Here is a 26,750-nt window from a genome sequence, read left to right on the forward strand (position 1 = left end):
CCATCTATTTGCCATGAAGTGATGGGACCAGATGCCATGATCTTAGTTTTTTGAATGCGGAGTTTTAAGCCAACTTTTTCACTTTCACTTTCATCTGGAGGCTCTTTAGTTCCTCTTCACTTTCTACCATAAGGTTGGTGTCATCTGTGTATCTGAGGTTGTTGATATTTCTCCCAGCAATCTTGATTCCATCTTGTGCTTCATCCAGCCCTGCATTTTGCATGATGTACTCTGCATATAAGTTAAACAAGCAGGGTACAATATACAGCCTTGACATACTCCTTTTCCATTTTGGAACCAGTCTGTTGTTCCATGTCCAGTTCTAACTGTTGATCTGAGTATAGATTTCTCAGGAGGCAGGTAAGGTGGTCTGGTATTCCCAACTCTTAAGAATTTTCCATAGTTTGCTGTGATCCACACAGTCAGAGGATTTGGTGTAGTCAATAAAGCAGAAGAAGATGTTTTTCTGGACACACTTGCTTTTTCGATGATCCAACAGATATTAGCAATTTGACCTCTGGTTCCTCTGCCTTTTCTAAATTCAGCATGAACATCTGGAAGTTCTCAGTTCACATACTGTTGAAGCCTTGCTTGGAGAATTTTGAGCATTACTTTACTAGCATGTGAGATGAGTGCAATTGTGTGGTAGTTTGAACATTCTTTGGTATTGCCTTTCTTTGGGACTGGAATGAAAATTAACCTTTTCCAGTCCTGTGGCCACTGCTGAGTTTTCCAGATTTGCTGGCATATTGAGTGCAGCACTTTAATAGGAAGCACTGTTACAGCAGCTTCTCCAATCAGGAAGCTTCCATAAGCCTCTTATTCTTATTCCTTAGAGGGCAGACTAATGAAATGAATGAAATGAAAACCACAATCACAATTACAGCAGAAAGGATTAGGACACTTCCATACCTTTTGTAGGCATCTTGAGACACAGGCAGAAATCATAGTTGTGGAGGTACCGGGATGAATCACCAAAGAATGTAAAGTAACTGCTAGGTCTTGAACTGGGGATCCAAGCAACGGTCCTAGGTAATGGGGAAAATTATATTAGGACTGTATTGTATCCAGTGAGGGTAACTGAAATGTGTAAAGAGGCAGAGAACTTCCAGTGTCCTGCGTGTAAGGAGCTTTGAAGTCATCACACTGTTCTAAATAATAAACAAACAGCAACAACTCTCATTGGGTTGACTGGAGAGGGGAGGACAAAGGACAAAGCACTGTCCCTAACACTGGAGACAGAGGTCAGTGCAGGCAGCTGCACTGAGCTGTAACTGATAAACTGTCTGAGGCTCAGTGTGGCCCAGTCAGAGTTAAAAACTCCAGGAGGACCCAGTCTTGGGGGTGGGGAGGGGCACAATTTTGTGATCTCAAGCAGGTTCTCACAGTGAATATCAGATTCATGAGGGTGGCAGTGGGGAGGAACTCCTTCTGAAATACCCCAAGGCACTCTATTCTTAACAAGGTCCGCCCTCAGAGCCGAACTTGAAGGGGTATCAGAGCCTAGGTGACTTGAGGGAAGCACCCAACGGCAGTCTACTCCAGCCGTCCTGTCCCACCTATGGGGGGATGGAAGGTCTGAGAAACGGCTGTGCAGCTCAGAGGCCAAGGGCACCGGCTAAGACCCAATCTTAGGGGCACAGACACTCCCCTCCCCTCCCCTCCCCTCCCCACCACAGTACTAAGGGCCAGTTTAGAGCAGTCCCTTTCACCCAGTGTATCATAGCTGGCTATCAAGAAAAATGCTGAAGGGCAAAGAGCACAATCTGAACAGAGAGAGCAAGCATCAGAACCAGACATGGCAGGGATGCTGAATGATCACACTGAGAATATAAACTGTGATTAACGTGCTGAGGGCTGTGACGGACAAAGTGAAGGCCACGAAGAACAGATGATCATGATGGCACAGAGACAGAAACAAAAAGGAATGCCTCAGGTCAGAGACACTAACAGAAAGGAAGAAGACCACTGACACGCTCAGACGGGACACGGCAGAGCAAAGTCTGAGTGAGAAGATTTATCAGTAGACACCTCCAAAACTGAAAAGCAAAGTGAACAAAAGACTGAAACCAACAAAACAGAATATGCAATACTGTGGGACAACTACAAGGTATGACATGTGCATGGGAGAAACGGGGAGAAAATACTTCCAAAGTTAGAAAAGAAGAAAGAAATAATTTCTATTATTAGAAGGGGTTGAAAGTGATACCCATGCTTACTCTGGTTTGACTACCTCACCTTGGAGGCATGCACTGTGAACGCCATTTTCAAAGGCCTCTCGGGAGGCTTGCGAGAGTTCTCCGGCAACGCTTGCTGCATACTCGATAATGGGCAGAAGAGATGATGTTTCCATGGGTTTTGCTTCCAGTTCTACAGTCACAAGATGCCGTTTGTCTCCTAAAGTTCTATCTAAGGTATCTGTAAACAAATTGAATATAGTACCTCAGAGATTTGTTCTGGAAAGGTGCCAAGGTGCCACAACTGGCAAAATGAACAAGTCGAACAAGTTGATTAGAGTCAACAAATTCAAGGTCTCATGGAAGAGAATACCAAAAGAGACACTAAGCATAGTATAAAAATGTCAGAGTAAATAGTTCTATCAAGAAAGTGTAGATTCTGTGTTTATCAACACCTGCTCTGAATCACCTATTAATATTGCTTCAGTATTAGGGTGTGTTGAGGCAGATGAACACACAAGTTCTGACATGCAGATCATACGTTTCAACATTTATGTGACTGAAATTCTTTTAAGCACAAAATTTTTACTTAAAACACTTATTCAGTACAAAAGGTTATCTAATGAAAATTAAAAGGTTTTTAACCTTGACAACAAACAGTTAAATTTCATACTGTTCCAGCAATATATTCTTTATTTAATGTTCATGATTTCAATCCTCCAAAACTACTGATTTGTTTGTTAAAATGAAAATGGTATCCCTCATTTGTCAACAAGCAACAGTGGTCAGTGAAACTGAGTGGGGCCCTGTTGAGGCTCTCTGGCATGGAGGGCTTTTGCCCCCCATTTCTTGTAGGCAAGACTCCAGTCTCTACGACCTTCCCTGAGTTCCACAGGGCAGATCTGGAACCACTGCTAAGCAAGGGAGAAGCAGTCAAGAAACCACCTGTTCAGTTCAGTTGCTCAGCCGTGTCCAACTCTGTGCAACCCCATGAACCACAGCACACCAGGCCTGCCTGTCCATCACCAACTCCTGGAGTTTGCCCAAACTCATGTCCATTGAGTCGGTGATGCCATCCAACCATCTCATCCTCTATCATCCCCTTCTCCTCCCGCCCTCAATCTTTCCCAGCATCAGGGTCTTTTCAAATGAATCAGCTCTTCGCATCAGGTGCGAAGTATTGGAGTTTCAGCTTCAACATGAGTCCTTCCAATGAACACCCAGAACTGATACCTACTGATACCTACTAGAGGAACTGCTGAGAACTAAGGTCTACACATAGTCAACTTCATAACAAAGTTGCCAAACTGTTTTCTTGCCAATCTCTTTGGTGTAAAAGAGCATCTTGTCTTTTAACTCGCATGACCCTAATCACTGACAATCTTCTAACGTGTTCATGGGCCTTCAACCTCTTTTGTGAAATGTCTGTTCAACCTGTTTTGCTCACTTTTCTACTTGGTTGGTTGTCATGTTTTTAGTGATTTTTGGATTCTTATCTGTCAGTTTTATATGAGGCAAGTATCTTCTCTCAGCCTATCTTTTTGCTTTCATTATATTCTAATACATTCTTAATTTCAATACCATCAAATTTACTCATCTTTTAGTTCAGTTTCAGCCTTACCTGGTTAAGTTCTCCTATACTATCTTCCAAAAATTTGAAAGTTTAAAAACTTTCATAAAGCATTGGAGTTTTCTTTCTTTCCTCTTTTGCATACATTAGCATTTATTCTCTTCATTCTTCTGTCCTCATAGGGAGACTTTACAACTCTTTCCTCTTATTTAGGCTTTTAAATTCAACTGGAATTGAGTTTTAGATACAGTATGTGGGAGGAAAATAAATCTTTTCCCATATGAATAGTTTTTCCAGGCCCATTTATTGAAATTCAGTTCGCCCTTTCCCACTGAGCTTCAATATCACTCTGTGAAAGCTGCATTTTCATTAGATATGAGTGTGTTTCTAAGCGCTCTGGTTTGTTCCCCTGGTATATATGTCTATCCCTAGCTTGATTAGTTGATCAGTATTATAATGACTGCTTTTATTAATAAGTATTAATGTCTGATACACTTCTTTGGGTAGAATTGGTACCTTCATGCTGTTCAGTCCTCTTATCTATGAATAGTATGGTTCTTAGCTATAGTTTTCTTTCATTCTCTTTTTTCAAAAAATTTATTTGGCTGCACCAGGTCTTAATTGTGGCATGCACAATCTTTAGTTGTGGCATGTGACCTCTTAGCTGTGGTACGTGGGATCTATTAACAGTTCCCCGCCCAGGGATCAGAACCCTGGCCCCAGGCATTAGGAGGAAAATCTCAGCCCCTGGACCACCAAGGAAGTCTCATGAATAGCATGGTTTCCCACTGAACTTGGGTCTTAATACCTGTACATTTTGATAATTTTCTAGATGTACACAAATGTAACCTGTGCCTCAACAGCATGTGATCACTGGTGGTCTGACTGTTCAGTCAAGGTGTGGTCTGACTGCTGCTGCATCTGGTTACTAGCTTTTCACTTTGTAACTAGCAAGCAATTGAGAGGGAGACACGTGAAGACTACGCAAATATGTTATTCAACAACGTAAACAATATTAAGTATTTGCAAAATGAGGATTTTCTATTCCAGCCCTCCTCCTCAACATCTAACAGTCAGCACTTGCCACTTCAGTGTAAGGAAAAACAGTCTCTTCTTGTTGATCTATTATTGCTATGGCCTCAGGAATTCTAGCTTTTTGTCAATGGCTTAATTACTGTACTTAGCTATTCTGGAGCTCAAATTAACCCAGATTTAGCCAGTGTAGCCTCTTCAGGTTGGTTCCTATGTCCTTATGACACAACCCCATCATTTTTTTGAGCATTTCCTTTCTTTCTCAGATAACATTCCATCGCTTATTTATTTTTGAAAGTTTCCTATTTCTTACTAATACTTTTTAATCCCTTTTCTTATTTCTTCAAAAATAATATTTATTTTATATACGCTGTACATGGTAATTCCAGTATGAGAAAGCTTTGCTCGTCTGCCTGTGAGGGTTATTGTTTCTACTGCTTTTTTTTGCTCATTGTGCCTTTTCTCAAGGCTTTATGATTTTAAAACTTCAAAAAAGAATATTGAGTTCATTTTCCTTTGTGGGATCTTTGAGGCCCGGATTGAGGGTACATTTACCTAGAGAGCCCTATGTTTGCCTTCTCCAGGCTCCTTGGTCTATTGGTCTATCATCAATGAAGAGGACTTCACACTAAGGTCCTCTTGGTTTGGAGTTTTATAGACTACACTGGTTCTATGAACTTAGGCTGAAAATGCCTATGGTTACAAATCCTCAGAAATTCTACCCCTTTGCCAAAAGCCAGTCAGATAAGTTTCTCTGTCACCTTCTTTTATGGAGAAGACTTTCCATATTGTTTCCATGAGAATGTGGCTCTCAAGCAGTAGGTTAAATATGACCACAGATTTCTCCAGAATAGCTAGTGGCTTAGGTGCTGAGTTATCTTCCAACATTCTGTTCCACCTTCCTTTTTTTAACCTCTGGAAGTTTCCATCATATTCTAACCACTTCAGACATTAATTTGAAAGGGGTTATTTATATTTTCCAAGCATCTTGTTTTTCCAGATATAAAGTCCAGAAAAAGAAATCATCATGTCATTTGTCATCATGCCCCTATATCCTGTTTAATTTTTCAAGTTTCAATGAAAAGTAATCACCTGGCCTATTTATAAACCACTGAAGTGCTTAAAAGTTCCTAGTTACGCTACACATCTCTTGTCTATATTTTTTCACAAACATGTCCAAGTTTCCTTACTGTGGGGATGGGAATAACTGTCATGTTCTTTTACTTAAGGGAACCAAACTGAAAATATCATATGTAGAAAAAGCATGAATTCTTACATTTTGGCACAGAAATATAAAAACTTCAGTTTCTCAAGAATACCATCAGCACAAGATTACCATGTTTATTAAATAGTGGAAATTATTTTCCACTCTATTTTTTTTCTTTTTTAAATTTTAAAATTATCTGTAATTTTACTGAGATATATTGACATACAGCACTGTAGGAGTTTAAGGTGTACAACCTAAGGATTTAACTTATATAGATCATAAAATAATTACCACAATTAGTTTGGTAAACTTCTAACATCTCATATAGATATAACACTAAAGAAATAAAAAAGAGTTTTTCCTTTGTGATGAGAAATCTTAGGATATACTCTCTTAACTTTCACTTATAATATACAGCAGTATTAATCATCTTTATCATGGTGTACATCACATCCCTAGTACTTATTTATCTTATAACTGGAAGTCAGTACCATTTGACTGCCTTCATCTAATTCTACCTTCCCCACTCCCCATTTCCACTATTTTATGGAGTAAAAAAATAGCACACCAACTTCAAACTCTTATACTCATTCTGGTATTGAGGACCAGGATGAGCTGTCTACTTCAATGGCTAATCCCACTGCGCACCTGCTTGACGAGTGGCTCAGCCAAGTATATGTAATAAATGAGTGGCAATGAAATAGGGCCGTGCCTAAAGCAAACAAATTCTAAAAAAAAAAACAAGAAAACACACATAAAACCTGTCCTCTCTGATGGAAGACACTAGTGAATATAAACCCTGCTTTATGTAACTCAACTAAGAGATGCAGCAAATAAATCCTGGAAAGAAAGAGAGCAACAGGACCAGCAAATTCTAAATGTTGTATTTACCTGTGGCATGAACTGAATTTAGGATGGCCTCTCGGTATGCCACCTGGAGGGGCCCGAGATAGGTTTCTAGTCCATATTCCCTCTTGATTCGGTCATGAATAATTTCAATATGTAACTCCCCCATGCCACAAAGGATAGTCTGGGTAAAAGAGGAAGAAAACAAAACAAAGGTCAAGGAAAAATTGTTTACCACAAAACACTAAATAAATGTATGATATCAATACATTTTATTTCCCATTACTTACAAACAAAATTTCTCCTGTAAACTTTTTTTGGCTCCTACATCAAAACACTGTTTTTAACTTCTCTGACTATAATAATAAATCAATTAAAAGTGAATCACAAGGGGTGGTCCAGTGGCTAAGATTCCACAATCCCAGTGCAGGGGGCCTGGGTTTGATCACAGGCCGGGTAACTAGTCAGTGCTCATGCTGCAATGAAGATCCCACGTGCCACAACTAAGAGCCAGTGCAGCCAGTCTCGTACTCTGTGATAGGTGGGCTATTAGCTGGCTAAGTGGCATTCTAACCAGAACCATGCTTCCCAACCACAAAGCTAAGTTCTGGCCAATGGAACATAAGTATCAATGATGTTGTCAGCTTCTAGGTTATGTCTTTAAGGATAAATAAAACCATTCTCTTAATGAAGATGTAGATAACCATCTTGAAATGTGAATGAGGGCAACAGCTTGTGAATGAGGGAAATAACCCCTCTCCCACACACTCCCAATCACATGGCTATTTCCCAATCATCCTGGACACCTTAGCCTTACAGTTTTGTGGGCAGTCAAAACTACTAGAGTAGCTTGAACCTTTAACTGACAGAGAAACTGACTTTTATCTTTTCTGAACCAATGTCATTTTGGGTCCTTGTTAGAACAGCCAAATTTGCATTAAAACATTAAAAAAAAACAAAACCCAAAAAACAAAATAACACAAAAACAGTTACTCCTGAAGGTCTTTGTGTATGGGAGAGTACAGTGCAAGTAATCCTATTTGCCCCATTTTATTCATATACCATCTGTATAGTGAAGCATTAATTTTAACCCCAAAAGAGATCTGGCCCTTGCTTTCAGCTACTGGAAAGTTATCTCTAGGCCAAAATGCTCGCTGATAGAAGTGTCTTTGCTTGTCTGGTGCCTTTGTCTGCCAGACAGTCTAACAATGTGACTTATGAGACAGGCTTGGGAATAGCCATACCCATTCACAACCTAGAGGGTGAAGGTAGTAGCCCAAACCTACAGGAGACACGAGAGATTAAATGTCAACCACATAGGCAGTATGTGATTATGTTCCAACAAAATCTCTGGACACCGAAGGCTTAGGTGAGCTTCCCTGGCTGGCAGTACTCCGCAGAGTCAAGATGAAGAAAGCTTTGCATTTAGAACTCTCCCAGACTTTGCCCTATGTGTCTCTTCCTTGGCTGTTTCTGATTTGTTTCCTTTCAGTGTAAAAAAAACTAAGAAACAACAACAAAAGACTATTTGGTGTATGACTGTGATACTTTAATATAAAGTTAAAAAACTAAATTATTTGGAAAGAAGCAAGTTGTTGAATAATACAAATAGAATGACTTGCTATATATCTGTATATATATATTTAGAAATATGTATATATATACTATGTTTTATAACATAGCACAGCAGAAAAACGGATGTTTGGAAAAGTGTGAAAGGCTATTCACTGATTATCTGTGTAGAACAGGATGGAAAGCCTAAAAGGGAGACTTTAATTCTTTCCTTTGTCCACTTGCATGTTATCTGCTATTTTTAAAAAATATGTATTGGTGGTTTTTAAATAAAAAGTTTCTATTGCAATTGCTGTTGCAGCCTTCAGAATCAATTAAATTAAGCTGCTACATCATTTAGTTGGCATTTAGAAAAAAAAGTACTCCACATTTTTCAGATTAACTAAAATCAGTTTATCCTTTTTACAGGCAAATTTATAATCTTTTAAAGGACCTTTTTCTCGATATTTTACATAAACTCTACTCTGCCTCCCTGAAAAGACGATGCAGAATGAACATGCGTTCTCCCACTGTACCACAACACACAGTGCGGTCCTGCGCCCACTCTAGACTCTGCTTCCCACACTGCTGGCCACGGCCTGTCACTTCTCACCCATGCCATGTGTGTCATCATCACTGAAAGGATCCGTGCATCCTCCCTTTAGTAAACTGTTTCTGTAAGTTTTAGCATAAGAGGTTCAAAGTGTTGTCTTGGGGTTGAAAGATTTATTTCAAAATTTCACAAAAGGCTGTGTTCTGGAAGATAAAAATGTTGGAGTAGTTTATATATAAGTAAGGTATAACCGTGCTGAGGAATTAAGAATTTAGCTTGACAGTAAAAATAATAATCAGAAATTTATATTATGAGAGAGCCAAAGTAGAAGGCCTTTTCTTTTAGGTGCATGGACAAATCAATGTTTTAGATAAATGGACTTAAAACACTCCTGCACACAAACATTATTATTGAAAGACTTAGGGAATCAAATAATAATATGCATACTTGTCCAGAATCAGGATCTAGCTTCACTTTCAAACTGGGATCTTCACGCTGAAGGCATTTCAATGCATGATCCAAATCTAGAGGATAAACAATAACTGTTACCTTTACATTTTATTTTTTAAGATAAAGTACTACAATAACAGTTATTTCACATGGCCAGAATGTTTTGTAAAGAATTTAAAAAAGTGACAAGACAGTGATGGGAGGTTACTTGAGATTGAGTGACCTGGAAAGACCTGTCCAGGATGATTTAGATAAAGACATAAACCAAAAAGAATGATGTCGTAAGTAAATCCCAGAGAAAAAGAATTCCAGATAGAGAAAATGGCTGTGCAAGGAATGGTTTCTATGGAAGAAACAAGAAGGCCAGTGTAGCTGGATACTGGTAGACAAAAGAAAGAGTAGCATCAGATGAGGGAGATGTGTGATGAGATCACATCATGCAAGGTTTGGAGGCCATGGTGAAGTCTGAATTTACACTTGAAAGCCACTGAAAGGTTTTACATGGGACAGTAACAGCATCTGATTACGCTCTGCAAAGGTTAAGAAGCTAACAAAAAGCCTTCAGAAACAAATATGAAGGAAGCTAAATTATATCATGAATAAAGAGATGCTAATGTGCCTACTCTATGATGAATGATCACACCAAAGAAGAATACAGCTGACCCCTGAATAACATGGATTTGATGTGGGTCTTCTTATATACAGAATCAGATATGGAGGAACCAACTATAGGGAGTGCCAACTATAACTTCAACATTCAGAAAACTAAGATCATGGCATCTAGTCCCATCACTTCATGGCAAATAGATGGGGAAACAATGGAAACAGTGACAGACTTTATTTTCCTGGGCTCCAAAATCAGATGGTGACTGCAGCCATGAAATTAGAAGACACTTGCTCCTTGGAAGAAAAGCTATGCCCAACCTAGACAGCATAATATTAAAAAGCAGAGACATTACTTTGCCAACAAAGGTCCATCTAGTCAAAGCCACGGTTTTTCCAGTAGTCATGTATGGTTGTGAGAGTTGGACTATAGAGAAAGCTGAGCACCAAAGAATTGATGCTTTTGAACAGTGGTGTTGGAGAGGACACTTGAGAGTCCCATGCGCGGCAAGGAGATAAACTAGTCCATCCTAAAGGAAATCAGTCCTGAACATCCATTGGAAGGACTGATGCTGAAGCTGAAACTCCAATACTTTGGCCACCTCATGCGAAGAGTTGACTCATTGGAAAAGACTCTGATGCTGGGAACGATGGAAAGCAGGAGAAGGGGACAACAGAGGATGAGATGGTTGGATGGAATCACAATTCGATGGACATGAGTTTGGGCAAGCTCCAGGAGTTGGTGATGAACAGGGAAGCCTGACATGCTGCAGTCCATGGGGTCACAAACAGTTGGACACGACTGAGCGACTGAACTGAAATGCTGAACTCAATGACATAAAATGAGATAAAAAACCTTTTGAAGTGAAATGTAACTATTTTATCTAAATTTTCAGAGCACTAATTAATTGATGCACCAAGATTATTTGTACCTGGCTGCTTAGCCATTGATGGAGGTTCTATGGTACAGAAGAAAACAGGTTCTGGAATCTCCACGCCAGCCAATAAAAGCCTCTCTGCTTCACCGTTTTCTTTCTGCTTCTTTTCTCCCTCCCTTTTGGCTCGACGAGACGCAGCCAATGCACTGGACTGTGATGAGACAACGGTGTCTCCGGTAGCAGTCTGCAAGCAAACAAGATGCGTGAACACAACAGGCAAGCACTCAGCTTCCACCAAAACCACGGAGACCAAAGAAAAATTTAGAGACAAATTCACTAAGCTTATTATAACTGTACATTCATAAAGCTAATTTAACTTATAGACGAATTCTATCCAAAACACTGCTGTAGTAAATTCTAACAATAAACACTCCCAGAGGAGGACAACAATAAAACACACATACACACAAAAATACATTTAAAATTCATCTGGCGAATCAAATTTATCTTTGAGCAAAAGAGACAAAAATCCCTGTCCTTACGAGACTTCACTGGGAAAATATCTTCACTTTTTACATAATCAGTTATAAAGTTAAATTTTCTGAAGTTATCAAGATAGGAAAAAACCTAATGGGAATAACACTATCTAATATAAATGTAAACCATAAGTATGTATCCATAAATAATATATTTATTTTACTTGGATTTGAAATTTATATGAAGACAATCCATAGTGTTTATAGCATTCCATAATTTATTTTTCTCTCTATTAAATATTTGAGATTTGACTATATTGATGAATGTACTACAATATTCATTATTCCACTTTTGGATTATTTACGGGTTTTTGCTATGATAAAATACGTACTTTTAATTAAAGATTTAAGCTGTGATTTCCTACAGAAACCATTTGGTTACTTACATGTTTAAGCCCAACAGTCAAAGCAATGTTACCAGCAGTCAGTAAAGGGATTTCTATGTGTTGGTCAGCAAAAGGCAAAAGCAGACGACTTATCCTCTCCCTGTAAAACCACGGTTCATGTTAGTAAAAGTACAAAGAAATGAGCTCAGAAATGAGGAGTTTTAGAAAATAACCTAGGCTTCTACTTACGTGCAGTTTCCATTAATATTATGGATGGCCGTTTGGGGTTTTAACATGCCCGAGTATATGCGCATAAAAACCAGGGGGCCTCGCTGCTTGTCATGGAGGACTTTAAATGCCAGGGCACATAAGTCACCCTTATACCACTGCCTAAAAATTAAGGAGAAATTCCAGAAAAGCCTTTAAAATATGCCTCCTATATATCTATATAGGTAAGATCAGAATTACTTCATAAACTTTACCTTCATGTCCTCCAAAGATTACTCTTATCTTCTAATTTAGCAACCCAGGACAATTAAATAATGTATTACGTACCTCTGTTCCTCCACTGGACAATACTACTTATTGGAGATCTTACCATAATGCTTCAAAACTGGAAAAATCCAACCAAACAAAAAAAGATTCTCTTCCAAATATTACCTCTATTAGCAAATAATTCTTGCCGAGACATCCCTCCTCAAAAACTACACCTAGGAATATCACACCACTTCTTAAAACCCCATAAAGGATAAACAAGAAGATACTTTTCAATTACTGCTTTCACGCTCTCCTCCCACTTCTTCTTCAGCTGCATAGCCATATAAATCTACACTATAAACTTGAACTTGTTTACAACACCAACACTTACAGAATGATGTCCTTAAACTGGTATTCACTGAGAGGTTTCAGAAAGTTTGAATTTGTCTCAAATTGCCAAATTTTGTGCACAGGTACATTTTTCTGAGGAAAAAGCTCCATATTTTCACTAGTTTCAAAGGGGTCCATGACTCAGGAGATGAGACACTTCTATTATTGAGCTTCTCTAATCTTATTCCTATTCTCTCCAAATTTTATTTAACAAGTCCTTATACAGAGAGTTGATCATATACTGGGCATTGTTCTTTGTGCTTTATAAATATTAGCTCATTTATTCTAGTGTCAACCTTATGAGATAAATTCCATTTTCTGCATTTTACAGATAAGAGGTTAAGCAACTTGGAAGACCTGAGATTTAAATTCAAGTAGTACACAGTCCATGCTCATCATCACATTGCCATAATGCCTCTCCAATAGAGAGAGATGAGAAGTGACTCAGATTCCAGTTAACAGGATTAAAGTCCACCTCTGTCTGCCATTATGCACAAAGCTCACTTAGATTTTAGAGGATTTTTAACCAAGGACAAAGCTGTTAGGCACAAGAGGAGTAAAACAACAAACCTTTCTGTATGGTCACAAAATATTTTGAGCTTATGAAAAATCTTGAAATCCAGAATAAATATATCTATAGCATATTTATCAAACACCCCCAGTACACTACTACTTTTTTTCAGACTAAGATGGAAGGGTCAACACTTATACTTTTACACAACAAAGAAGTCACACATTCTTAGCTCCATCTTAAAGACAGCAGGTTACAAGAGATGATGACAAACATCCTTTTCAAGTAAAAATTACAATGACTCTATATTATATTGTTTAGAATAATATTCTTCATCAATATTATTCAAAAATTGTGATTCAACTACCACTTTTGAAAAATAAGACCTATCTGTCTATCTCTCTTTTCAAGCCTGTAAAACTTTAATCTATGTACTTTTATACTTACAGAAATTCACAGTTGCGTTCTTCAGGTGAAGGCAAGTACAGAGTAACAGCATCTAATAAGGGCTGGACCCCTTTGTTTTTCAGGGCACTTCCACAAAGCACCGGCACTGCGGTCTGAGCCAGTGTCACTCTGTGTATTGCGGTTTGTAGCTATAAAGCAGAGATATAAATGCTTTATGTGTAGTATTTTGGTCTCCACCAAAATATCTCAGAATCAGATGATTTTTCTAACCAACCATGTAAAATATCACTCCTCAGCACACTATCATCATTCTTTTTATGGCCTTATTCTATTTTTCACTGTAAATAACATTAATCACTATCTGGTATATTAAATATATATTTAGTTTACTGTCTGTCCCCCCATCCACTAGAATGTAAAATCTATATAAGCATTATAGCAAATCCCATAAAACACCACTAAATCGCCAAAAACTACTAAAATAAAGTAGTTGAATAAAAATATTTCTTGAAAAAGTTAATTACTTGTGATTTAACCTTGATAGTCTACTAGAACTTGTTAGAAATTCGAAATATGAATTTCAGTTTCTTCAAATGAATTAAATCCACATTAAATAAAATCCAAGGCAAAATGAGGTGTACCAAAGCTAGAAACAACTTTTAAAAGATCACAAAAATCAAGAAAATATTAGATGTGTTTGCAAGCTATTGATAAGAGGAATGGTGGGTCAACCTCATTTTATATTGTAAGCTCTCTGAAAACAGAAATCATATTATGTGACTACAGGGTATAGTAAATATCACATCTAACCATTCAAATACTAAACAAGAAAAAAACTCAAACTTTTAGCATTTCATGCAAAAGAAAAAAATTTTTTACACCTCTAATTTCAAATGGCTCAAAATTAATCTACAGATCTTGTGTTTTTCGTTAATTCTTTCCATGAAAAATAACCAAGCCAATTTGCTGGGCTCATCTTGAAGTCAACTTAAAACACATTACCACTTAAACACTGTTCATGGGAGAAGGTTCCTGTCAGAAAAAACCAAAAGACCTTGAATAAATCTGTCATAATTCAAATACAATTCTCTGGTTTGATGTATTTCATAAGAAAGCCAGAAAGAAAAAAAAAAAAAAAAACCTGGGAAGATATAGAATAAGTTTCCACTAACAATTAAAACAGATTCAGAAAAAAATGTTCTGAGAAAAATGACCATTACAGTAGTCTGAAAACTCAGTAAATTTTAAAAAAAAAGAAAAATTTCCATCTGTGATTTTCCTACTACTACTTAGTGAAATGATCACAGTGAAGGGAAAAGGATGCAGAAAATGAACAATGTTCTCGAATTTTTAACAGTGTTCTAATTTTTAAGTCTGCATTTTCTAATAACATCCAAGGTTGAAAAAAAAAAATCTACAACAGTCATCAAACCACATCCAAATAGTAAAACTTGGTCAGAAGTAAATGATTAATACGATTTACCTTTTCGGCTGGTAGCAAATCAAAATTCTCACTAAATTCTCCTAAAACCAAGTCAGCAAATTCATCATCCAAATCTGCAACCTGTAAGGAAAGGCTTTAGTTCTATAACTTGCGTTCATTATTACAACTATAGGTCTACACACCATAAACATCTATTACCCACATATTTCAAGACAGTTACACAATTCAACTTATCCAGGCTAAGGAACTCATCACATCTTCTAGAGATTTTCTTTCAAAGGAAAGAGACTGAAAACTGAAGATATGATCTCATGAGTTTCCTAAACTCATGGGAAGCCAGAGCCTTTTGATAAAGCACCTCAACACAGTACTACCTACTCAGAGTACTCAAGAGGAATAAGAGAAAATTTACAGCTGATAGCCAAAGATAACATACACAAAGGACTGCCATTTTAAAACAGATCTGGAGGGGACGTCCCTGGCAGTCCAGTGGTAAGAACTCTGTTATTACAATCCAGGGGGCATGGGTTTGATCCCTGGTTGGAGAAATAATATACCACATGCTATGTCGCCTGACCAAAATAAGTAAATTAATAAATAGATTTGGGGTCTTAGTTCATAAGAAAAGTTTCATTTGGTAATCCTCTAATATTTTGAATGTTCATCATATCTCCTAAGTAAAAGAACACATCCTGTTTATAATTCTTCACTGAGGGAATAAATTTAAGTTGAGAGGCTCATGGTATCATTTCAATAATAAAAACATAAATAATCTCATTCATATTTGTTCCTAATCATTTGCCTATGTGACAGGAGAAATCAGCTGATAATAAAATTAACAAAAGAGTTTCAATGAGAAGCCTCTGCACTGCAACAAAGAGTGGCCCCCTGCTCACCCAACTAGAGAAAGCCTGCATGCAACAACGAAGACGCAGTGCCGGCAAACACAGATTTAAAAAAAGAAAAGAGAAAAGTTATGTCACCTATCTCTCTCTCTTGGTTACCTGTGGAGATAATACTAGGACTTATCCCACGAGACTACTGTGAAATTTAAATAACCAATTCAAACTATGCTTCCAGAACATACAGTAAGTATACAATATTCTTTTCATTGCTGTTCACCTTTGGAACACATGAAGTTGATTCTAGTTGCACTAATCTTATTCTCTAATTAAAAACTTTTTAACTGTGGTAAAATATAACAAACATAAAATTACCATCTTAACCATCTCTAAGTGAATAGTGTTAAGTATATTCCACACTGTCATAAAACGAACCTCCATAACATTTTCATGTCACAAAACCAAAACTCTATATCCATGAAACAAACTTTTTCTCATTCTCCCTTCCCCCCAGCTCCTGGTTAATTATCATTCTACTTCCTGTCTCTATAACACTGAGAACTCTAGATACTTCATGTAAGTGATATTCTACAGTATTTGTCTTTTTGTGATTGGCTTATTTCAATTAGCATAATGGCATCAAAGTTCATCCATGTTGTAGCATATGTCAGAATTTCCTTATTAAGGCTGAATAATATTCCACTGTGTATACAGTACATTTTATCCACTCATCTGCTGAAGAATACTTGGACTGCTCCCACTTTTTGGCTGTGAGAAAAATGCTGATATAAAGAAGGATGTACAAATAGCTCAAGATCTTGCTTTCAATTTGCTTGGACATATACCCAGAAGTGGAATTGCTAAATCATAGGGTAATTCTATTTTCAATTTTCAGAGGAACCACAATACTGTTTTCCATAGTAGCTGCATCATTTTCATTCCCCAAACAGTACACAGGGTTACAATTTCTCCCAATTCTTGCCAACTCTTCCTTTTTTTTTTTATTTTTTTTTCTTCTTCCTTTTTTTTGATCGTAGCTATCCTAGCTGGTGTGATATGTTGTTATTCTCTAATTCTATACATATATACGTATTCCTTGTAATGAATACTTTATTACTATCTACTGATAGTCATCTCAAATTCTCCTTATTTTCACTATATACTACCATGTTCTGGAACACTGAGAGATACACATGCAAATGTAATTTGGCTCCTCAACTGTATTACAAAATCCTTCTCAGGATTATTGATAGGTAGAGGGGTGTGTGTGTGTGTGTGTGTGTGTGTACGTACTGATAGGTAGAGGGGTGTGTGTGTGTGTGTGTGTACTGATAGGTAGAGGGGTGTGTGTGTGTACTGATAGGTAGAGGGGTGTGTGGGGGGGTGTGTGTGTACTGATAGGTAGAGAGGTGTGTGTGTGTGTGTGTGTGTGTGTGTGTGTGTGTGTGTGTGTGTGTGTGTGTGTGTACTGATAGGCAGAGAGGGGTGTGTGTGTGTGTGTGTGTGTACTGATAGGCAGAGGTGTGTGTGTGTGTGTACTGGTAGAGAGGTGTGTGTGAGTGTGTACTGACAGGTAGAGAGGTGGGTGTGTGTGTACTGACAGGTAGAGAGGTGTGTGTGTGTGTGTGTGTGTGTGTGTGTGTACTGACAGGTAGAGGGGTGTGTGTGTGTGTACTGATAGGCAGAGGTGTGTGTGTATGTACTGATAGGTAGAGAGGTGTGTGTGTGTGTGTGTGTGTGTACTGATAGGTAGAGAGGTGTGTGTGTGTGTACTGACAGGTAGAGAGGTGTGTGTGTGTGTGTGTGTGTACTGATAGGTAGAGAGGGAGGGGTGTGTGTGTGTGTGTGTGTGTACTGATATTTAGAGAGGTGTGTGTGTGTGCATGCGCATGCGCCCTTAGTCACTCAGTCGTGCCTGACTCTTTGCAACTCCACTAACTGTAGTCCGCCAGGCACCTCTGTCCATGGGGATTCTCCAGGCAAGGTTCAAACCCAGGTCTCCCTCATTGCAGGCAGATTCTTTACCAGCTCAGCTACCAGGGAAGCCCCATTTCATTTAAGTAAAATTCAAAAACATGGAAAATGAGGTATATATCTGTAGTAGACTATAAAGTAAAGCAAACGAAAGAGAAGCACTGCAATGAAGATGGTGGTGGGGTAGACGATCAGTGGGAGGGAGAGAGAACAGGAAGTAGTACAGAGATTCAAGACTATTGCCAATATTCTACTTCTTAAGCTGGGAGGTGATTACACTGGTGTTCCCAGTATTATACTTTATATATTCTATATGTAATTTAGATGAAATGTCACAGTAAACATTTTTAAAGTTTCTAAATATTTAAGCAATTTTAAGCTCAAAGTATTTACTTTACTTGTTCAATTAAGGCATTCCTTGCTTCCGTTGTTTCTTTCAGCAATTTAGGATCACTTGTTTCCAAGAGGGGTTTTCTCTCAAAGTCTTTTCCATCATCTGAATTGGGATTCCAAAGAAGTTTTTCTTTACCTACTACATCCACCACTCCTTTGAAAGCTTTGCCTTCACCAATTGGTAACTATAAGTGAGAGTGAGACAAACATTAAATGATCATTAGAACTCAATTAAAACTATACTGGTGATAAAACTTCCCCCACTCACTCCCAAATGTCTCTTATCATCATTATCATAATCTAAATCTATTTTTACTTATATCCTAACTTCTTCCAAAAGGATCTGAGATAGCTTCAAAAATGTATACAATAATACCACAATAAACTGATAAGGAAACTAAGAAGGATCTGTTCATATTAATTGAACCAAATATTAATCAACCAACCTGTAAAAGCAAAGGTTTTGCCTTCAACTTCTCTCTGATGCTTTCAACTGCATAGTTAAAACTGTAAAATAATTTTAAATGTTAAGATTCTTAAAATAGGATTTAAGAACCTAACCCTATTATAACCCTAAATTGCTCCTAATGTTTACCATTTAACATTTTTCCACAGGACATTTTGTCTAATCTTTTAATGGTAATTTCAGATTAACAGTCCCTGGAGAAGGGAATAGCAACCCACTCCAGTACTCTTGCCTGGAGAATTCCATGGACAGAGGAGCCTGGCAGGCTACAATCCATGGGATCACAAAGACTCGGACACGACTAAGTGACTAACACTTTCACTTTTCAGATAAAAGTGATTGAGAATCTATCATAATTCTGCCACACATGTATTTAGGGTATTTTACTATTGTGAGCTTTGTTTAACTAAAGTTTGAGGTTAAGGTTAAATGAATTGATCAAAGTCACACATAATAAACTGGAGTTAAGATTCAAATGCAAGATTTATGATTACAGGTCAAAGATTCTTCTAACAAATATCAATACATTTGTTATCACACATGACTACCCACTTTCTTCCAAGAGCCAGCCTAATTTTTCTACACTTTTATCTCAGGCATTCTTCATATCATATGCTATACTGTTCATTTTTGTGCTAACACTAGGGCTGGCTACCTATGAAACTCATGCCATCTTTGGCATGTGGGCTGATTCATACACACATGCAGATCATTCTGGTCCTGATGTCTTTAAGCAGCAACCTAGTATCCAGTATCTCCTTCCCATCACTACAGGTTCTGTCAGTCAGTGCAGGCAGTATCCTATCAATCTCAAGGAACTCCAAACAGAAAATGGTCAGAACTTTAGTCTAGCACATTTTGAAGGTTGCTGTGCTTTACTAATCAAGACACAAGTCCTTTAAACCAGCAGCCTTAGAATTACTCTGCACAGTTACAGACACACGAAGCATACCTGTGTGGTATTAGAGACACGGTTTATCACTGTCACTCTCACACCACAGATCAGGATTGCTCCCTTTCACATTTCCCCAGAATCATCAGAATTCTTAATTCTCGCCCTTTCACATTTTCTCCAGATCCTTCATACATTCTTGACTGTCTTGAGTTCTGTTCTCAGAATAACGTGTCCATTTAGGATTACCACCCTACGTCTGCAGAATCACCACTACATCTCAGCACTAACTTGCTTGCCCTATATGCAGGTCTCAAAACACCATATTCTCCTTCCTAGTTTCTTTTCATTGACAGCACTTTACCCAGTGGCTAAAGAAAATCAGGGGACAAGGAAGAACATCATTCACTGAGGCAACTACAGGAAACAATTCTCTACCCTCTACCGTTAGCAATGACAAGAGCACCATTCAGCAATACAAGGACTCAGCCATGCAGCTCTAAATAGAGACAGTGGAATCAGCAAGACATCACTCTGTCAGGAGCCTAAAAAATAGGATAAAGCCTCTCTACCTTAGAATCAGAGTGCTTCATCATCTATCAGCTCTCTATTAATCCCGCATTTTTACTTTATCTATTAGCTGCTTTGAAATTTTTTTTAATGGGGTTGAACTGGGATACCATGGAATAGATACCATGGATTAAATTGGGATACCATGGAATAGATTATACTTTATAGGGAATAGCTGTTTCTAAATTTAAATTATAGTGCATTAAAAAGTCAAATGATATTCCTACTTTGATAAGCCAAAGAAACACATTTTAAATACCTTGCTCCAGTTTTGTCCATCTTGTTTAAAAAACAGATTCGAGGTACCTTGTGCTTATCAGCTTGCCTCCATACTGTAAGAGTCTGTGCCTAAAGCAAAGATAAGGAAAAAACACACATCTGACAAAAACAACTGTTACTACACATGAAATAAGCAGACTCAGCCTGTATTATAATGGAACTGGGTCCTATTCTAACATAGCTAGTACCACTGCACATATATCTCTGGACCCTCTCTAATGCTGTCAGATTAAAATAGCTAAGAAAATGCTCAAGTATGACTGCAGATTATGCTTCCAACTGAGAATACTTTGGGTGATGCAAGACAAGGATGCAAGACAAAGGAAATGAACAACTGAGAAGTACTGGGAGTCACAGAAAGAGGACTTAACCAAGAATCACAAGAACTTCTTTGTTTGGCTTCACCTTACTTAGTAACAATCACACTTGGTAACATCATACAATACTGAACTCATCAGTTTTCTGATCTGTGCAATTTGGACTTTTGCCTTAATTAATTCAGACAATTGTAATGTAAAAAGAACAAATTGGAATGTACTATAAAATGCTACTATGACAAAAATCAAGTATTTTTACTGTGAATGTTTGAATACTCATGTAAACTGAAGAAAATTTAAGGAGGGGAAAGGAAGCCAACACCTGTATTTCTAAGTCACAATTTTCATATGCTTTTTTATTTGGCTTCTTTTAATTCTACTTTCTGTACGTGTTAAATATAAACAGTTTGCCTAGCAGAGTCTAGACTTTTAAAAACCTAATGTGCTGACATTGTTAAAATAGAAACCAGTTTGTCATCTGTTTTATTAGGTAAAACTTAATATAAAATAAAATACAGCTGCTCCCTGAACAACACAGGGATTAGGGTGCAAACCTCTGCAAAGTCAAAAGTTCACTTATAACTTTACAGTTGGCTTTCCCTATTTGCAGTTCTGCATCTGCAGATTCAACTAACCATGGCTTATGGAGTCTGAAGCCCCTATTTAGTGAAAAAAAATCCACTTGTAAGCAGACCCATGAAGTTCAAACCCATGCTGTTTGAGGGTCAACTGTATACAGATTTTAAGAGTACAGTTCAATGAATTTTGGTAAGTGTGTATACTTATATAACTACTACCCCAATGAAGAGATAGAACACATAGAACATAAGAGATTTTTATGTCCCAAGATTCATTCTGCCTGTTGTTGAACCTCATATAAATAGCACAGCATCTTTCACCCAATATAATGTTTTCGACATTCATTCCCATTGTTGGTTAATTTTTACTGCTAAATTCCTCTGTATAAAGCCTGGCATGCTACAATAGTCCACGGGGTCACAGAGTTGGACACGACTGGGTGACTGAATAACAAGGACAAGTGTATACTTAATTTTACAAGAAACTGCCAAATAGTCTTCTACCGCGAGTATAGTACTTTACAGTCCCACCAACAAAGTGTAAGAGTCCCAATTACTACACATCCTCAACCAAGATCTGCCATCCTTTTTAATTTTAGCCATTCTTATGGGTACGAAATGGTCTCCTTTTGTAACTTTAATTTGTATTTCCCTAATGACCAATGAAACAGCATCTTCTCATGTGCTTACTAGCCCTTCACCTGCTTCTTTGGTGAAGTGGCCTTGATTCAAGTCCTTTGTCTTTTTTTTTTTAATTGGGTTGTTAGGTTTTACTGGGTTAATACTGACACACAGTTCTTCACATATTCTGGATACAAGTCCTTGGTCATATACATGTACTGTGAAAATTTCAGTACATACTTACAAGACAATAATATTCTCTACATAATCAGATGTTATTGCACTCTGGCAGTTTAGCATTCTTACAGTATTTTATCTAGCATTATACATCTTTTTCACAGTCTAAGGCTTGCTTTTTTTTTTAAGTTTGAAACATGTAACTGTGATGAGGTCCAATGAATCGACTTTTGTTTTTTGTTTCCTGTGTCTTCTCTAAGAAACTGTCACCTAGTAGCCCCACTAATTTTTATGTGGGTCGGAGGCGGGGATATACATTATAAATTTCCCAACAAACAAAACATATTAAAAAATAAAACTCCCATCACGCCACCTGCCAGCTAAAAGCTCATCTACTATTTCAGCAAATAATAGCCTTCTGTATCACAAATTCAGAAACTTCCTACTAAGCATATTTCAATCTTGTAAATAATGTAATCTGTCTGAATGATTAAGTATCAAATGCCTGTAAAGAATTTTAACGATAGGAAGGATGCAACCATTAGGAAATGAAGTGACTCAAAGAAATACAAATAACAGTGTATAATCAACCTAGGACCTCAGTGTCAGGCTTTGTATCAAGCAAATATCACTGTCTGTCAGGGGTCCTCAGGTGGGGCTTTCAATAACTGTTTTATTTCCCCTCCAACTTTTCATTTGAAACACTTCAAATCTATAACAAAGGAGAGAGAACAGTAAAATAAATATCCATGTACTCTTCATTCACCTAGATTTACCAGATGTTACCATTTTGTCACACTTGCCTTTTTTCTAGGTATAAACATGTGCCTCTGTACACATTATGCGGACGGACGGTGGCTGTGACAGTGTGCCCCTTGAAACTACTGTGTGGAGCACGATGAACTGACGGTCCCAACGGTCAGCCTTCTAGATCAACACCATGTTCTTTCAAGAGCCCCCTTCCAGGGGGCTGTTCCCAGCTAATGACTGAGTTCAGCAGAGTAATAATGTAGGTCTATTCCCACAAAAAATGGGTTCCTCTAACAGGTGACTTTGGCTTGAAGAATCCCCAGAGCGTAGTCAAACTCTTGTAACTGTGCTGTAGCCTAAGACTCTTCCTCCCGAATCCCCCTTCCTAACCCCCTCCTTCACAGGTGGCCTGCCCTGGGGTCTGAACACCCTCTGCCACTTCTCTTTCTCCCTTTTTATTCCCCCCAATAAATCTCTTCTACATCTAATCCCATCTTGGCACCCAAACTAAAACCACGTGTGTATCTGAGGGTGGATGGGAGCTGAGTTATGAGATTACGTTGCAGGTACCATGAAATTTCAATCCTAAATACTTCAGCATTTATTTCCTTTGAGCCTCTTTTTTGTGGGGGGTGGGGGGGGGGGATGGGGTGGGCAAGAATACCATTCCCTTCTCCAGGAGATCTTCCTGAGCCAGGGATCAAACCCAGATCTCCCGCAATGTAGGCAGAAAGCTTTACCGGCTGAGCTACCAGGGAAGTCTCTCAGCATGCATTTCCTAAGGATAAGGACGTTCTCCTACATAATCAGTTACAAAGATCACATTCAGGGAAATTTAAGTTGACATTTTAAAAAACCTTCTGGCTGCACCTTGTGGCATGGGGGATCTTAGTTTCCACCAGGGAGAGAACCCATGCTCCCTGCATTGGAATGGCAGAGTCTTAACCACTGGACCACCAGGGAAGTCCCCTGATATAACAGTCTAATATATATACTTCATATTCAAAATTCTCATTTTCCCAAAGATGTCCTTTGTAACCTTTTCTTTTTGATCCAGGGTTCCACTGAAGAGGATATGTTACATTTAGTCCTCTTGTCTCTTTAGAATTCTGTAATCTAGAACAGTCTCCCAGTAAACCCCCCCCAAACCCAATCATTCATTTTCCTTATGTTTTTTCCTTACATTTTTCTCTCAATTTCTGAAAAGCCTTGGCCCACTGTTTTGGAGAATGCCTTTCAATTTAGATTTGTTAGGCTGTTTTCTCACAATATGAGCCAAACATTTTTGCCAGAAAACAATATCCTTCTTAGTGCTTCATATCAGGAGGCCCATGGTATTGATTTGTCTTATTTTCGGGGATGCTGATTTTGATCCCTTAATTAAGATACCACTTTTAATAATCTTAAGAAGAACTAATATGGTTCTATATTCAAGGTAAAGCCAATCTTGAGATTACAAAACAAACAAAATACCAGCTAAAGAGAACATAACGGACCCCAGGAGCAATAATTTAAGGAGTATTGCTATCATTTTCAGGATTTATTCAAGGAGATTCACATTAAGTTTTAGGAGAAAATCCTTCATGTGTTGCTCATATTTCTGCATGTTTTATCAGAAGAGGCACTGACTGCCTTTGTTCTGGACTATCTTTTCAAAGATGTTTATATAATGAACAGTTCAGAGCGAGCAGCTAGTGTCTCATTCCAGAGCAAAAGGTAGGTAGGTTTACAACCCTGGAAGAGCAGAGAGCAGGCATGTCTACTGTCCATTATAAAATACCTGCATTCTCTAAGCGCAGGTTCCACTGCATGTGCAGCTGTCACTTGGCCTCTCTTTTGTCACCGTAAGGGAATTAGGGCTTGAGGAATCAGCACAAGAAAATGTTGATACTCTGGATATTGCTATTTTGGTGACTAATATAGTCCTTCATCCTTGACTCAGGAATCTTGTGTCTTCTGCCAGAATCCATAAAGCTATGGTAGACTAACTTGTTAGCTTGAAAGTAAGAATCCAGCTCTTCTCAAAACCAACTTTCATTATTTCCTACAGAAAAGTAAATTTTACTTTCCTTTTACTCTGAAGTACATGAGATCATATACAGATCACAACTCAATATTAAATTCCAAATTATTCCAAATTCTTTTCATCATAATTGGACTTACATGAGCTTACCAAATAAAGGGTTATAATACCACCAATTTGGGGGTACTCTTTTGCCTCCTTCTGATGCCTATGTCAGAAGCTTTCTCTATCTCCTTTATACTTTAATAAAACTTTATTACACAAAAGCTCTGAGCGATCCAGCCTTGTCTCTGGCCCTGGATTGAATCCATCTTCTCCGGAGGCCAAGAATCCCGCGTCTCATCGTTCAGCAACAACCTTTCATCTTGGGGGCTTGTCCAGGATCCTTCAGGACAAGATGGGCCTGATAATCTATGTGAGCCTACTTCTGCTGACTCCAGAAATCCTGAGTCTGCCGTTTGATCCTCAAGACAATGCCTTCCTGTCTTGGGCTCACTCCTATGCTGCATTCCATAATCGGTGTAACTGCTGGGTCTGCAGAGCACTCCCCTCTTCATCAGTGGAAGGCTTCCCATGGTGGATATCTCCACTTCAAGGAAAAGACTTTCTCCAAGTCTGCGAATACCTTCGACAACAATCGCATATGATGTCTCTTCTTAAACTGATGACATCTAACAACCTTAAGATGGACTGATGCAACTATGGACATAATGTAACTTTTCATTTTGATTTTAACTTGGTTTAATGACTATTTTGCTTTACATCTGTAATTGTATAATGGGGTTTTCTAACCGTCTAAAAGCTTTTAATTTACAAATAGTTGTCCGAGCTCCTATGAGTGCCACAGCCTCCTCCAACTATTACTTGGAGTCCCTGGATCAGACATCCTCACTATGAGGATTAGGAGAATATGTTGCCTCACCAATTTAGGGGCAACGCCCCTTGTCAGCTCGGAAGCAGTTATGGAATGAGAACGACGCCCCTTTTTCCTAGGCAACATAATTCTCCTAAAAGGAAAGGGGGGAATGAGAGAGTCATTTCCTAGGCAGGTTGATAAGAAGTCTAGGGGTCCCCAAGGAGAGAGAGGTCTGGGACATTCAAGGAGGAAGAAAGGACAAACTTTTTTACTTTTTCTCCTCTACATTCCTTAGGATTATATAACAATAATGTATCCTGCCTGAGGACAGTCTTTGGATTAAACCTTCTGGCCAACTCTGTTATCTTAAAATGTAAATTATGGGAGTAGGTCTGGTGAGGTCTTTACAACCTCCAGACATTCTTTGGATTCACTGGAGAGTATATAACTCCATTGCTAACACTAGCAAAGGGGTACTCTTTTGCCCCCTTCTGATGCCTATGTCAGAAGCTTTCTCTATCTCCTTTATACTTTAATAAAACTTTATTACACACACACACACAAAAAAATAGCACCAATTTGAGCTTATGAAATAAAGGGCTATAATAATATCAATTTCAGCTTACTAAATAAAGGGTTATAGTTAAATCAATCTGATGTATTCTACTTAAAAAAAAAAAAAATCACACTTTCTACCTTTACTTTGGCAATATTTTTTACCTCTACACCAGCAGAGGCATCAAACACGGCCACTGCACCATCTAATACTCTCAGGCAGCGCTCAACCTCCAAGGTAAAATCCACATGACCTAAGAAAAAGATGAGAAATATAACACCTAAAATCTTTAAACCACAACCACAACCATCACATGATCCAGCAATCCCACTTTTGGGTATACACCCAAAAGAACTGAAAGGATAATTTCAAAGAGATATTTACACCTCCACGTTCAGAAGGGCACTATTCACAATAACCAAGAGGTGGAAGCAACCCAAATATTCATCAATTTTTTTTGTATTCAAATATTCACCATATATTTCTGTATATACACA

General features: G+C 38.1%; 1 protein-coding gene across 6 annotated transcripts in view; it reads right to left on the reverse strand.

Moving 5' to 3' along the window:
* GFM2 (GTP dependent ribosome recycling factor mitochondrial 2) overlaps positions 1–26,750 on the reverse strand; it is a 49,434-nt gene that overhangs the window by 7,394 nt on the left and 15,290 nt on the right. For 4 of the 6 annotated variants that reach the window (XM_065905193.1, XM_065905196.1, XM_065905194.1 and 1 more), the window contains 13 exons: positions 26,418–26,506; positions 20,356–20,444; positions 18,615–18,675; positions 18,174–18,353; positions 14,999–15,079; positions 13,555–13,703; positions 11,979–12,119; positions 11,790–11,889; positions 10,922–11,111; positions 9,384–9,460; positions 6,878–7,016; positions 2,239–2,418; positions 913–1,028 (listed from right to left, as the gene is read on the reverse strand). In XM_065905193.1, the coding sequence (XP_065761265.1) occupies positions 913–1,028; positions 2,239–2,418; positions 6,878–7,016; positions 9,384–9,460; positions 10,922–11,111; positions 11,790–11,889; positions 11,979–12,119; positions 13,555–13,703; positions 14,999–15,079; positions 18,174–18,353; positions 18,615–18,675; positions 20,356–20,444; positions 26,418–26,506 (1,592 nt within the window). Of the gene's footprint in view, positions 1–912; positions 1,029–2,238; positions 2,419–6,877; positions 7,017–8,996; positions 9,140–9,383; positions 9,461–10,921; positions 11,112–11,789; positions 11,890–11,978; positions 12,120–13,554; positions 13,704–14,998; positions 15,080–18,173; positions 18,354–18,614; positions 18,676–20,355; positions 20,445–26,417; positions 26,507–26,750 lie in introns of those variants that run through there. The other 2 variants (XR_010658982.1, XM_065905198.1) reach the window with 2 other exon arrangements.

This window comes from Muntiacus reevesi, chromosome 14, assembly GCF_963930625.1.
Source record: "Muntiacus reevesi chromosome 14, mMunRee1.1, whole genome shotgun sequence".
Taxonomy (NCBI): domain Eukaryota; kingdom Metazoa; phylum Chordata; class Mammalia; order Artiodactyla; family Cervidae; genus Muntiacus; species Muntiacus reevesi.